The sequence below is a fragment of the Rousettus aegyptiacus genome, unplaced genomic scaffold, assembly GCF_014176215.1.
Source record: "Rousettus aegyptiacus isolate mRouAeg1 unplaced genomic scaffold, mRouAeg1.p scaffold_m13_p_2, whole genome shotgun sequence".
Taxonomy (NCBI): Eukaryota; Metazoa; Chordata; class Mammalia; order Chiroptera; family Pteropodidae; genus Rousettus; species Rousettus aegyptiacus.
Window position 1 is genome coordinate 146,641,794 of NW_023416295.1, and position 15,733 is coordinate 146,657,526.

General features: G+C 34.5%; 1 protein-coding gene across 2 annotated transcripts in view; it reads left to right on the plus strand.

Annotated features, from left to right (window-relative positions):
* Positions 1–8,176, plus strand: part of ST8SIA1 (ST8 alpha-N-acetyl-neuraminide alpha-2,8-sialyltransferase 1) — a 116,444-nt gene extending 108,268 nt beyond the window's left edge. For both annotated transcript variants that reach the window (XM_016140502.2, XM_016140503.2), the window contains one exon: positions 419–8,176. In XM_016140502.2, coding sequence (XP_015995988.1) covers positions 419–905 — 487 coding nt within the window. In that variant the 3' untranslated portion in view covers positions 906–8,176. The remainder of the gene's footprint in view (positions 1–418) is intronic.
* Positions 8,177–15,733: the final 7,557 nt, after the last annotated feature.

Consider the following 15,733-nt stretch of genomic DNA (forward strand, 5'->3'; position numbering starts at 1 on the left):
GAGGAAATCAGTCCTGTGCTTATATGTCAGGCCACAGAAGTAGCTTTTATCAAAAGCCTATCCAATAACCAGAAACCTTTTGAATTCATGAGTATTAAACCATCTTTAAATTCCAGGAAAATAAATTCTGGGAGATAACAAAATGTACAATGCACTTCAGTTCAGAGCGAGTCCCATTAAGGAATTTTAACCTGAGTTTAGAATGTTGAGGTGAGGAAAGCCAAGCTGGCTACATGATGAGAGATAATTGGTAAGTTCAAGGAAGATTTTAATTATAAGTGGGGGTTTCTCTTTTTCTTTTCTTTTTTTTTTTTGCTGAGTTGATGTAATCTATCAAAACTGTCAGAAGAACAGTAGAGTAGATGTTTATACATTTCTTTCCTCCAGGTTTAATTAAGCCTCTTTTTCTCTGCAATAGATTTCAGAACCTGTTGTGGTCCAGAAAGACATTTGTGGACAACATGAAAATCTATAACCACAGTTACATCTACATGCCTGCCTTTTCTATGAAGACGGGGACAGAGCCATCCCTCCGGGTTTATTATACACTGTCAGATGTCGGTGCCAATCAAACAGTGCTCTTTGCTAACCCCAACTTTCTGCGTAGCATTGGGAAGTTCTGGAAAAATAGAGGAATTCATGCTAAACGTCTGTCCACGGGACTCTTTCTGGTGAGCGCAGCCCTGGGCCTCTGTGAGGAGGTGGCTCTCTATGGCTTCTGGCCTTTCTCTGTGAATATGCATGAGCAGCCCATCAGCCACCACTATTATGATAATGTCTTGCCCTTTTCTGGCTTCCATGCCATGCCGGAGGAATTTCTCCAACTCTGGTATCTTCATAAAATTGGAACACTGAGAATGCAGCTAGACCCATGTGAGGATGCTTCACTCCCACCCACTTCCTAGGGACAGTGGGCAAAGAAAGAACTAAGCCAGGGTATTTTTGTTAAGTTTCTACGTGACTGCAAAAGGAAATCATCAAGTCGTTCCATGGATTTGCATGGGCTGCTTGGAAACAATGACCCAACAGAAACTCTACTTTTGATGTTGGTTTGGAGGACAAATAGGAAGCCAAACATTTTCTGAAACGTTTTATAGCACAGTGTGGATTTGTGACTAGTAATAATCTGACAACAAGATGTCAGTGAAGCACATTTACATGGATTAAATCTAGAAAGCGCAGCTCACAAACAAGATGGAACTCTGATTGTTGAAGCTGAAAAGTTAATCAAGGTAAAATAAAGGAAATGCCAGAGCAAAAGTATTGCTGGTTATCAATACGAAATGGCTTAATTAAAAAAAAAAAAAACAAACAAACAACCTACTTATGGAACTGACATTAGAATTATAGATTTTTAAAAAATTATTATTTATTTTTGCTCTATTTAAGGGCAGTGAGTGGGTGATCGGGTAGATTTTAAAAAAATCCCTTACTGAGTACTAAGAATATAAAACTGATATTGTGATTTGTTGAACCAAGTCTATGTTAACTATAGTCTCCCTCCATTTACAAAATGTTAAATAAGAATTGTTTCGTCTCCTTTTGTCAAGTGTACTTAGACAATGTGAAGTATTATTGAATTTAGACTCTGTTGATTCATAGTCTGGGTAATTTGAGCCACTTTCCCTCCTTCTCTGAATTTAGGGTACAAACTCAATTTTAGGTCTGCATTATGTAAGCCTGTTTGCATTATTATTATTATTTTAGTGCAGAAAGACTATAAATGTGAGTGCATTATTTGCATAATTGTTTTCATAATTTAAAGCACAGTGATATAAAGCTTAGTCTCTGGAAGACAGACTGGAAGGTCATCTCTTTTCTACCTACTTTGGTATATTCAATCCAAGATAAAGCATATGCATGCACACCTACGAGCATGCATATATTCATGGACACACACACACACACACACACACAAACACACACACACACACACACACACACAGTTAAACAAAGCTCATTCCTGTGCTACTATGAAAGCTGAACCCACATGACCTGGTATTTCAAAAATCTGCAACCAGTGTTAGAGAGCTGCAGATGAATTATGTACTGCCCACTACTCCTTGATATCAGACAAGCCAGCTTACTGGTAGCTGCTCAAAATGCTCAAACCGGCATGAGATGTGAGCCTTACCCCCCAAATGCTGTCCCAAAATGAGCAGAGTTGTTTAATTCATTCTGAGTCTCCCCAGCATCTCATGAATGGACCCTGTGTTGAGCATGGTCACACAAGGCAGGTTCATACAAGTAAAGGGATGTGAATTAGTAGCTATCTATTCTATTAGTAGCAGGTAGGACTACTTAGAAAGCTAAACTCTACTGGCAAACTACAAGCAGCCAGATATGTTTACCTATAAGAGAAAGGTAAAGAAAACCCTTTCGTTGTCTTTGTGCTTTGAGATGCTTTAATCCAAAAGGAGATACTAGAAATCACTATATTTAGTTGAAATATGACTAGTTGACATAACACAGATTACACTGATATTTAGTTAAGAATTTGAGAATATTGATTCTGCACAGAACTACTTGCTATTTTGATCCTAATTGACAGCAAAAATGTAGTGAGAATGTACTATTGAGTGAGCTGTGTTAAATATTTACTGTATGTTAAATCTTGAATATATTTCCTCTTTTGAGCTATTGTTATTATTTAATAATTACCCTAAAAAGGAATACATTTTTACTTATATGTTTCATCAGAAGTATAAAAGGACTAACTAAAAAATACATACAAATATTAATAAATTAGTGCTTTAATTGTTAAAATTTTAAAGTGTAATTAAATGAGTTTCATAAAGACCATGCATCACAGTTCCATTGAAAGTACTATCTGGTAATGCTACGTCTTGTTATGATTCCTGGAATAGATTTGTACAATGTTTAGTCTATAAATTTGTGGCTTCTGAAATGCAAAACCGAAATATCCCAAACTGCTAATGTTCAATTAGACCACTGCTTCTCAACTGTGGTGATTCTTCTCCCCCATCTAGTGACATTTGGCAAGGTCTGGAGACATTTTTGATTGTCCTGATTTGGAGGGTGCTTCTGGCATCTAGCTAAATATCCACAACGCACAGGTCCCCCACAACAAAGAATTACCCAGTGAAAAATGTCAATAGTGCCAAGGTTGAAAAACCTTGGATTAGACTAAAATGATCATTTGATTTTTCTATATTGTCTTCATGTAAGGATACAAATACATGATTATGTCATTCAAAGTATGACTACAATTTAATGAGAATATTTTCTTAGAGTAGATTATAATTTGGCATTACTTTATAGTGACGACTCATAGATATACTACTCTTATTTCCTTTTATGTGGTGAGATAGATGTATCTAAACCTAGGCTGTGAGAGTGTACGTGTGTGTAGAATAAACTTATATATCCTTACAAACTTATGTATTCTTATTAAAATATATATATTCCTAAGTGAGGATCTCTCGAGAATTATCTTGCAGAGTACTCTGAAATACTCTGGTACTATTAAGAAATTGAATTCTATACTCTCATTATTTTATTCTGTTTTCCTGAAATTGAGGCCTTCATAATTGTGCCTCATACTTTCCCAAATTTTGTTGGTTATATATTTCATATTACTGACCCTTAAGATTCAGCTCAGAAGATATTCAGGTTGTGGTAGACACATTCAATAAGAAATATTTTATCACTTTCAAGGCAACTGCCAAGAGAGGGCATCACCCTCAACATCAGTCTAATTTTTAAAAAGTTTTTTAGTGACAAAATTATGTTGCTCAATGGGGGTGGAAGAGAGGGTAAAGGGACTGAAAATGAGTATCTGATGAGACTTTTTATTAACTCTATTTAAGAGTTAATAAAACCAGGTAATATCCCTTCTGTTCGTAGAATCCCAAAGATCAAAGCTATAAGGACTTTTAAGGGTCATGAATGAGGATGACTTCTGTTTAATTTTAATTACACCAGTAAAATTAAGATAGGTGAAGGATTAAATCATTTCATAAGAAATAAAAATAATTTTTCGTATGAAAGCTTTTTATGTGGAAGAGGACATTAGACACATAAGCTTTATATAGTTATTTGACCAACAGTTTATATAACATTGTGCATCTAAACTGTAATTAACACAAGAAATTAAGGAGTGCTTCCTGGATTTTGTTCCTGTTTAGTTCACTTTTAGCTTTTTTTAACAGAGGTAAATGATCCGGAATGATCCAGATGATCCAAAATGACAAATATTCAGACAACACTCTGTATTTAAATTTGTGATGTCTCATGCCCTTCTTTTGGCTAAAAACTAAGTTAAATATAAATTGCACCTGAAGCAATGGACAACACGGCTTTAAAAATCTACTTGGAAATTAAGTGAAGAATTCTACTATTTTAAATTTGCCAAATATATTCTTAGATTAGTCAAAAGCTTTACAGGAATATTATAGATGATTCTAAGTGGAAACACTATCAACAGCATTTCTTCTTGTCAGCAACTATGGTAGTTGTCTATTATATATAATCTCTTATTTCTTTGAAAAACCAGTCTATAGTTTTAATTTTCATGTTTAAAAATATTGACTTTGTGAAATTTTTAACTTACAAATCCTTATTAGGAGATAACTAAAGGGAAAAAATGTCACAATCTGCTGAAAACTAGGAAATTTTTATCGTGTTGTATGAAAATTTTCTCACACAAACCAGGTAATATCCCTTCTGTTCGTAGAATTCCAAAGATCAAAGCTATAAGGACTTTTATGGGAACTTGAGAACAAGTATATGGTGCAATGAGGACTGAGAGCAACACTACGCTTTGTATTTCTTTATCTTCTTAGTGTAGAAGTTCATTCTGATTATATAACTTTTGAAGGGTACACATCAGGGCTGGAGGTGGATAAACAACTCCAGGCACCTGCAACTTAGGTCAAGCTTCTAATGAAGTAAGCAGTAACTGTAACTAAATATCACTAGTGATTTTGGCAACTTCAATCCACTGTATGCTAGAGAGAGGATGAGGCAAGTGGGAAGGAGGAGCCAATCTCAGCATGCAAAGGATCAGAGAAGTCTCTGCCCTCGACCTTGGCTTTCCAGCGCTATCTCTCTCTGTCTAATACCATGGAAGCTGGCCTTGCTCTGTGGCTGAGCTAGTAGCCTTGTGACTAGATAGCTAGTGTGAAAATTTGCTGAGAAGCTTAAAATTTTACACTATCTTAAATAGGGTTTTTTGTTGTTGATTTTTTTTTTTCCCCTTAAACTTGCACTTTCTAAATTTGGGTGTCTTGTGACAGAGTTCTGGTCACCCTGACCTAATCGTGGTCCTGTCAGTGATTATTAAAAGTGGAAATTTCCCCCCTTTTAGATGGATTTTTTGAGTTCTTGAAGGCAGGGAGATAGCAAATATTCTACCAGTTCCTATAGACCTCTTCGAAACCCTGGAAATGAAACCCAGGGAATCCTGAAACCTAGAGTGTTTTTTTTTTTTTTTTTTTTTTTAACTCCTAAATATTAAGCCATAATATTTAGCTTGGGTGAGTGGAAGGAGACATACATGAATCTGGAATTGCCTAAGCCTTTTTTCTTCCTGTCATAAGAACATGGATACATCCATGTTATCTTCAGCTAATCTTGTCTTTTGATTATTTTACACACACCTTAGAGGTGAGAGATTGAATCAAGAGCATGAATGGAAAACTCATTCAAACACAACACAACCTTTGCTTGTCATTGCAATAAGGGGGAAAAAAATATGTTCCATTATCTTCTTTCTGGTGCCAGCATTTCTGATTTCTTCTCTCTCTAACAAGTAAGGAATGAAGAACTTAGAAATATGCTTATAATACCTATGAGCATGTGTAATAGCCAAAGCCTATAACTGTAACTTTTTTAAAGCACAAAAGAGGAATTATATTTTGTTTATGGTCACTTATTTACCTACCTTGTCTGTATTCTTATTAATCTATACATTGTGCTAAAATTCTTTCTGATCTTGATTTCCTATTCAAACTGTGGGAGATAATCAATGTTGCAAAGCTGTCTAGGGGTTTTACAGAATAATACCCAAATATATTGACTATGACTCTTTCTGCTTCTGTGTAATTAGATTTACTCCAGATATTTGTCATTTTGCAAGTGTGTCCTTCACATGATACCCATAAACATCTACAAAATATGATATTATCTGGGGCAGAGAAAACCAGGAGTCAGATATGTCTACTCTTCTCTGCATAGTAAAAGAAATGGAGAATTATGAGGTTTAATTAATAAATGGATAATTTTAAAGGCTTAACCAAAATGAAAAATAAAAGAAAGATAAAAATCAGGTTTTTAATTTTGAAGGACCATTGGGAGGGATCTTAGAAAGCAGCTAAGCAGAGAGCACACAGGCTTTTGTCCCTGAGTGCAGTCCCCAAAATAGAACCTTTTCAAAAACATTTTAAAGGAAATATACTGTCATGCAGTTGTTATGACTAACGATGAAAGATGCCAGAGGAAACAGTGTGAGAGCCAGATTGTGAGACACATAGGGAAAAAAAACAGAAGAGGGGCACCTGTTTACCTATCAGGACCCTCATAGTCTAAATGCTTCTCCCTTTCCTGCCCCTCACCAAGTTGTGCTTTCTTTGGTGTTCGAGCCTGAATATGCGCACACTCCCATTTTCATATTTGTCTTTCATTTCCACTTTGACACATACTTCCCAAACAAGGTTATTTTGATCTCTTGTCATGATGAGGCAGCAACAGTAGGAAGTTGACCCTTTGAAACATGGTGATCTTATGCTGTGCATAGTGAGAGTTTAATAGCTTTAGCCTCCTGCTCCCACAATTACTTCAGTAAGAGGCTTTTATATTCATTATTATGTAAGCAGACTTAGATAACATTTTCTCCCCTATGTTCTAGTGTTCACACACACACACACACACACACACACACACACACACACAGTATTATTTATGTCCACTGAAAAGAGAAAAATGGCTGACCTGGTTGGGGGGTGGTGGTAGAGGTGCCTTAATTTTTCCTGGCTTGGCTCTTACTTTCTTATTTATTTCCTTCATGTACCCTGATCAGTTTAGAGGTATAACCATGTCTGTTCCAAGTTGTGTCTTTATCATCAGCAAGAACTCTTGCAAATGTAGTGAATGTGGCTGTTTTATATAAATACACAATAGTGTATAGGCCTTGGAGACATCTGATAAAAGTATGTAAATATCCTTTATTGAAGTAGTAGAACCTTCTCATAGGGAGCTCCTTCCATGATAGCTACAAGAGGATGTATGGATTAAGAATGTTTTCTCCTGCGAATTCTAGCATTCATGGAAGCAAAGAATCAATTTGCTTCTGTTTCTCATTCATTCTTAAGCAACAATCTTTTGGGTTTTCTTGTTGGTAAATTAGTGTATACGCTGCTTTATAATATATGGATTCATAATTTGGGATGATTGATGGCCATTGGGATACAACAGAGTCAGAGACACAAGGGAAGATGGAGAGAACGGACAAGGACATTGCGAAGATTACCTAATTTTTAAGAAGTCTGGAATATTTCTAGAACTCTAGTAACTATACAGCATAGTTGATCTGAAAAGTTTTGAAAAAGGAAGTTTCCCTTTGATCTCTAATTCAATTATTGCATATTACATATTATTGTACATGTTGTGTAAGCTGTTTTTCAGGAGCAAATTTTCAGAGGCTAGAAGTAAAAGGAAAATAGAAAAATTCAAATATTCTTTCTAATACAGTATAAGCTCTCAGTTCATAAATACAATAATTCTGGGAAAAGATTTTAGATTAAGCTATAAAATGAGATCACATTTGAAGTATGCATGGAAAGACTTCTTCCTAATAGAGCCACATTCCACTGGCAGGAGGTGTGGGAAAATCAGTGCTCTTCATTTCTTCTTCTTTTTTAAAAAGAGTTTCATGTAAAATGGAGCAGGTAAGAAAAAACTTTAATTGGTACTTTTTATAGTGTGACTTGAAAGAATAGTACCTATCTCTGTTGGTTCTGCTGAATTGTTCCCTTCCACAATCTAAATGTAATGTCATAGGAGGAGGTTTGCTGTAAAAACATGTCTTTTTCTTTGGTGTGTTCATTGTAATTATGGCTGGTAGTGAGAAGGTTCAGTAAGTCTCAATTTCTCTACCTCCCTTACTTGGAGAAAATTTGGAAATGTACCCTGTGAATAAAATGATTTTTTAAATATATATAGCTTGTGAAGTCTTTTTATTTCCTGAAAGTATATGGGTAATCCTATTTCCTCTTTTATTCCTCATTTAGTTTGTATCCTTATCAGCTACACTGATTTTTTTTCTTTTAGATGAAAACTCAAGCTGCTTAGTGAGAAAATTACTTTAGAAATACAGAATTATAAATGCCGAAAATAGAATATAAGAACACTATTGGTACCTCTTATGTGGGTGAAAGGAACTATATTGGACAAAGTAAAATAAAAAGAAAATTGAACATTTATTTAGTATGACATATGTACATGAGCCTACTTTTTTCAGTGATAAAATTTTCCTTTATATAATGAATTAATATCAGTATGTTGTCCTAGAGGTAATTTAATAAATTTCTAACAAGATTCAAAACATTTAGATTTTGTTTCTGTTTGTGTAGGTGACTTTGACAAGCCCAAGTGTGTCTTCTTGTCTGAATTATTTAAATAATTGCTTCGAACTCTCATTTCCCTTGGGCTCTAGTGGCCCAGTTCTGCCAGACACTTTCTCAAGGAAGGGACATAAGGAAAAGTGACCTTGGTTCATCCTTTATCATGCTTTGCTCTGCAGAAAATTTTCAGGGTGTTTTATACAAATCTGCTTGTTACTCCTTTGACTTCATTCTCACATAGCAGCCTTTTGGGCTACTGCTGTCTTAGGAAAAGACATTCTATTACCGACTATTAAGTCTTTAAGTATTTAGCTGAATCATTTGGGGTGGGAGAGCACAGAGCTCTAGTATAAGTGTGGGTACCCTAACGTATTTTCAGACAGTTTGAGGAAAACAGATTTAACTTGTTTTGAACAACTATCATTAAGTTAAAAAAATCTGGATATTACGGAGTCCTGCTGTTCTACTTTGTTTCGATTTAAGTGTTCAAAAACAGATATTAAGAATCCAAAGGCATTAATTACTCAAGAATTTCTAAACCTAAAATGAGGTTAATTACAAGTCACAGACTATATTTTTACTTGAAAACTTATTCTTTGGGATACACAATCAGATTCTGATGACATAAAGAACTAAAGATATAGGCTAATTGAACTGAATCTTGTGGTGAAGTTCTTTGTGAATGAACAGGAGACTGAGCAGGAGACCATGGGATGAAATAGAGGCCATATCTAGTTACGTTTAACATTTGTAATTCTGAGATATACCTGTTTCTGGGATTTTGAAAATATGGGGGAAACAAGCCCTTTATTTATTCTTTTATACAGATAGGGTGAAAGTTATCTCTTTCCTGTTCAAGAGTCATGGTTTCCAGGCATGAATTTAAAACCCAGCTTCAATATTTGGAAAATTTCTCATGATAAACAATGCAATCAAAAGTTAGCCTTTAAAGCAATCAAGAGTTTATGGGTCTCAAGATAGACTTCAATCAAGGGGATTCCTATCTTTCGTATAGGAGAATAGTAAAAAATGGAGCATGAGTATTTATTTGGTGGGTCCACTGTAATCAATTTCCCAAGCAGGAGATACTGATCTCCTGGAAAATGGTTTTCTACTGAGGGTCCAACATTGGCTTTTGCTATTATTTGTTGGGGACTCAGCAGTGGTGGAAGCCAGATGATTGATTTCATATATCACCTTCGTATCTGTTACCAAACTGTAGAAGCCCATTGAGAAAGTAGTAGGATAATTTAGAAGATACATTAACTGGCATCCTTTCAACATACTATTTTGTCTGGATCTCTTATAAAGGTTAAGACTGAGATAGGACGGTTAATGCCAAGAGTAGTTATCAGTGTTTTCCATCATGGAGCATGCAACAATTTGTTCTTACTGAAATAGGCATTTACTCTGGATATGCCTTTCCAGTCCTCAATGCATCTATCAGCATCACCATCTCTAAACTTACAGAAAGATTTATTTACCATATTGTTATCATATTATAACATCCTTTTAACCAATGGATAGCAAAATATGCTTACAGAAAAAAAATGAGTATTATCCTTTACCATATCATGTAGAGCATTCATTCTCAATGGAAGTGATATTGCCTCTGAAAGGGGCAAAAACTGGTTCTAGGGGGCAAATTTAGTCTTAGACGTTACAATGATTAGGGAAAAAAGATCTTAGAAGTTTCCTTGGGATCACTTTGTAAATTACGTAAAGATCTAATTACTATTCTCTCCATCTGCAACTAATATAAAATGATATTGAATGTCAACTGCAATTTAAATGTTTAAAAAATGGAGGTAGGAAGATGAAGGGGAATAAAAGGTTCAAATTTCCAGATGTAAAACAAGTCAAGGGAATGTAATGTACAGCATAGGTAATATCGTCAATAATATTGTGGTACTGTTGTGCAGTAGTAACAGGTGGTTGTGGGATTTACCATGGTGATCACTTCTTTAGGTATATAAATGTCGAATAACTATGGCGCACACTTGAAACTAAGATAGTATTGTATGTTAGCTATATTTTAACAAAAATCTTTTTAAAAAAGAAAAAAATAAAGAATTTTGGAGAAAAAAGTTTCCTTGGGGCGGGGTTGGAGGATAATAAAAAAAAAGAGAGAGAAATGGGTAAAATGTTGCTTTTTAAAAAATTTGATTAAAAAAATCTTAAGTTCTGTAAATTGGTAGTCAAGCCTAGAAGCTTGATCACATTCAGGTTCAATATTTTTGGCAAGATAACTTCATAAGTGGTGGTGTTTTTATTTGACAATCTTAAGAATTTACAGAGTGAACAGCTTATATACAATAGAGATTTGGTGTTTTTAAATATCAATTTGAAGGAACAAATGTCACCAAAAGGAACTACTCTTGCTGGTTTCTTTACTTCCTGGACATCATTAATAGTTGAAGCTTAATTCTAGAAAAAGGGTATTAAATTGAGGTCCAGAGACTGGATTATCATGCTGATTTGGTCAGATCTTTTCAAGTCTGTCAACTAGAAAATTCTAATACCAAGGATGCCCCATTACTCATTAGTTTATTAAATTCATATTTTCATTCACTCAGTTATTAAGTTTATTCATTAAGTGGTTTTGAAGTTTCTAGGCCCCTCATTTGCACAGGCCCTTTGAAGTTCTAGGAAACACTCTAGCAACATATTCACATGGTCATACAAAAATACAAAAATAAGATATATTTAACCTCACCTGGTTAACAGCTGTGTCTTTTTCACTCCACCTTCTGCTCTGTCACACTTTCTGCTGTGCTTGGTAGTATAAGAGTGGCCACAAGCACTTTCTGGATCTGGCAAAGAGGAATTTGAGTTGAAGAATCTATTTAGTGATGGCTTCTTGGGAGAAAAAAAAAGTTAGAGAAATGATGATCTAGAAATAGCTGCCTTAACGAAAGTTGGCAGTGCCTAATAGACCCTCATTTTAAGGACCGTCTGAGACAATGTCTTAGGAGGTTGTGGTGTGATCTTACAAAATATGGTGTATGTTTTGGACATTGACCAATTTCTCCCATATTTAGATATTTGGATCATATTTAGAGTATTTGGATCTGAGGATCAAGGGGGATGTAAGTAGGAGTGACTCCCACAAATTGTGATATGTTGTGCTTTTATTTTTGCTTAATTCAAATGTTTTCAAATTACCTTGTGATTCTTCTTTAACTCATGTTTTTAGAAATACATATTTTAATTTACAAATATATGGAGGATTTACTAGTACGTTCTTGTTATCTCATCTTTTTATCTTTTTCTAATTTAATTCTGTCATGATAGAAAATATACTATGTATTATTTCGATTTTTTTAAAATAATTTATTGAAACATGATATGGTTCGGCTTTAATGAGTACTTCAAAAGGATGTACATTCTACAGCTGTTGATGGAAGGGTACCAAATATGTTTATTAGGACAAGTACAGCCTCACTGACATTTTATCTATCCTTCCGTCAATTACAGGAAAAAAGGTGTTAAAGTCTCCTAGTACGATATGTCCATTTCTCCTTCAGTTCTATACATTTTAGCTTTATAGACTTCGCAGTTCTATAATAAACTACATATACTCAGGAGTCTGATTCCATGCCAAATAACTATGTGTGATTCTTCATACCCCACCACAGGCTATTACAAGACTTTGTGTGGCAGGATCCATAGAGAGAAGCCGTATGGCCCACACCAGATCTGTATGCAGACAATGCATTCGTTTTCTGGAGCAAATTTCAGTCAAGGACTGAGGACCACCTTGGACAGCCATTCTCATATGCATGTCTGCATTCCTAGCCCAACACCTTCATGAGACGTATTCTTTATCAGGGGTCTCAGGTGAGGCATTTTTCTCCACTTTGACTCGGTACCTTTCCACTTGTAGTCCTTCCCTCTCTGCCTCCTCCTGGCCCACAGGTCCATAAAGAGGCAGGAGCCTTTTGTTTAGGGATCCTTGAGAGTAAGACAGTTCCTTCACCTGCACTGCATTCACCTGACTCTCACCCAGTGCTATCCTATGAGGAAAAATAAAACTCTCAGGAACCGGTGCCTGTTTTTGACTCTTGCTTGCAATATCACAGTAAGTCACTGAGGCTTGTTATCTTCAATTTGGCTCGTCCTAATTGACCACGTAGATTAAGGTGGTACACATTTAAGACTATTATATTTTCTTCATGAATTGACCATTTTATGATCAACATTTATAAAGATATAAATATTATAATATACATAAATATTAAGATAAATATATAAAATTTCCTTCTTTACTTCTGATAATACTCCTTTTGAAATCTACTTTGCGTGTGCCATTAATAAAGTCTCACGAGATTTTCTATGATTAATATTTTCATGGTACATCTTTTTTCATCCTTTTACTTTCGCCTTATTTTTTAATTTATTTTTTAAATACATCTCTTGTAAACAATATATAGTTGAATCTTGTATAGCTTTGTATCTGTTTGACAATGTCATCTTGTAATTGGGATGTTTAACTCCTTTATATTGAATACAGTTGTTTATGTGGCTGGGTTTAACTATTATCTTCCTGTTAGTTTTCTATTGATTTACTCTGTTCCTTTTTCTTTTACGGCTACTTTCTTGCTTTCTTTTAGGTTAATCATTATCTTCTTAGTATCTTATGTTATCTCATCTACTGACTTTTAACCTAAGCTTTTATTTTAGTCATTGCTCTAGGGATTATAATTTGCATCTTTAATCACAGTATAACAAATTAATATTATATCACCTCACATATAATAAAAGGTTACAATTGAATAAATCACTTTACTCTGCCTCTCCTGTCCTTTTCTCCTATTGTTACATGTTACATACTGAATGTTTACATCCCTCCCAAATTCATACATTGAAACCCAAGCCCCAGTGTTATAGTATTGGGAGATGGACCTTTGAGAGCTAATTAGAATTAGATGAGGTCGGGAGAATGGAGCCCTCACAAATGGGATTAGCACCTTTATAAGTCACCAGAGAACTTGGTTCCTCTCTTTGCTCTCTACTTTGTGAGGATACAAGAAGTCAGAAGTCTGAAACCTGGAAGAGAGTCCTCACCAAAACTCAACCGTGCTGGCACCCCGATTTCAGACTTCCAGCCTACGGAAATGTGAGAAATAAATGTCTATTGTTTATAAACCACCCAGTCTATGGTACTTTGTTATAACTGCCCAAACTGACATGAAAACATCATATATATTACTACTATATATTTTATAAACTCCACAGTATAATATTGTTGGTTTTGCTTTACATAGGTAGATATGTTTTAAAGAAATTAGGATATCAAAATATATTTTTGCATATTTACTCCATATATACTAATTTCATGCTTTATAGTTCTTCCTGTAGAACTGATTTCATTTCTCAACAGCCTGGCAAAATTCCTTTAGCTTTTCTTGTAGTGCTTGCGTAAATTTAGGTTTTGTTTATCTGAAAATGTCTACAGTTCATCTTCATTTTTGAAGTATATTTTACTGGACATGGAGTCCTAGCTAGACAGTTTTTACTTTCAGCATTTTAAATATGTCTTTCCATTGTCTCCTGGTTTGCCTTATACTTGATGAGAATTTTGCTGAAATTATTATCACTGTATTTTATGTGATGTTTGCTTTTTTTTTCTTTTTCCTCACTCTCTAGCTTCTTTTAGGACTTTTTTCTTTATCTTTGGATTTCAGCACCTTGACAGAGGTTTTACCTTTGGATTTAGCAGTAGCAGAGTCACCAAAATGGGCAAAACTATGTGAGCTATTGTGTTTTTGAAGTGAAGTTTAACTAACCTTTTCATATCGAAATAGTTGTTGGTTGTTTAGTGTGGAGGGAGATGTCAGGTCAAGTAAATTATTGTTGCACTTGAGAATTTTTCCAGTCTTTTCCACTCCAATTGCCAGTAATTAGACTGGCAGCAGCTATAGCTGTTGCTGCTGCTGCTTTTTTCCTTCTTATTCTATTATTCTTATTTAATAGACAAGCTACTCAAGATTTGTGCGAGAGATGAATAGTACACTTTAGTTAAAACAGAATTGAGTTGCTAATAAATTTTTTAATGACTTCATTTAGGGATTGTAAATGTACAGTTTGATGATTTTAGTAAAATTTATAGCTGTGAAATCATTACTAGAATCCAATTTTTGAAGGCTTCTATCATCCCCAAAAGTATCCTACTTCCAGATTATGGTCAAACCCTGCACTCAGCCCTAACCCCAGGCAATCATGAATTGGCTTTCAGTCTCTATAGTTTTATCTTTCCTGGAAATTTCACATAAATGCAATAATACAGTACATAGTTATTTGTATCTGGATTGCTTTATGTATCATAATATTTTTGACGTTCATTTATATCATTGCATGTATCAGTAGTTTGTTGCTTTTAATTGCTGAATAGTAATCCATTGTGTGCATTTGCCATGTCATGCTTATTAATTGAATAGTTAATGTACTTGTGTACTAATTTCAGTGAGTAGTGCTGCTAGAAACATTTGCGTGCAGACTGCTCATTCGTATGGTGAGATTTTTCTTTTAAGAATTTACTAAACTGTTTTTGCAAATTAACTATATCATTTTGTACCACCCAAAATAAATGTATGATTGTTTGATTCTTTGCATTCCCAGCAACACTTGGTATTGTTGGCCTTTAAAAAATAATCTTAGAGAGTGTGTAATGACATCTTTTTAAGTTTTAATTTTCATTTCCCTAATGACTAGTGATATTGAATACATTTTTGATGCTTATTAGCCATTTACATATCTTTTTGGTGAAATGTGTATCAAAATCTTTTGCATTGAATAATTGTGGGGGTTGCTCTTATATTGAGTTCCTAGATTTTAAGAAATATATTTTGTATATATGTCCTTTTTCATATATAATATTTGCAAATAATGTTTTATTGTGTATGAATTATATCTTCATTTTCTTAATGGTGTTCCTTGAAAATCAAAAATTTTTCATTTTGATGAAGTTCATTTTCTGTTTTTCCAGAAAGATAGTGCTATTGGTGTCATCTGCAAATAAAGACACATGTATTATATTTCTTTTCAATAAGTATGCTTTTAATTTCTAATTTTTGCCTTATTGAACTGGCCAGAACCGCAAGCACAACACTGAATAGAAATGCTGTACGTGAACATCTTTGCCTTATTTC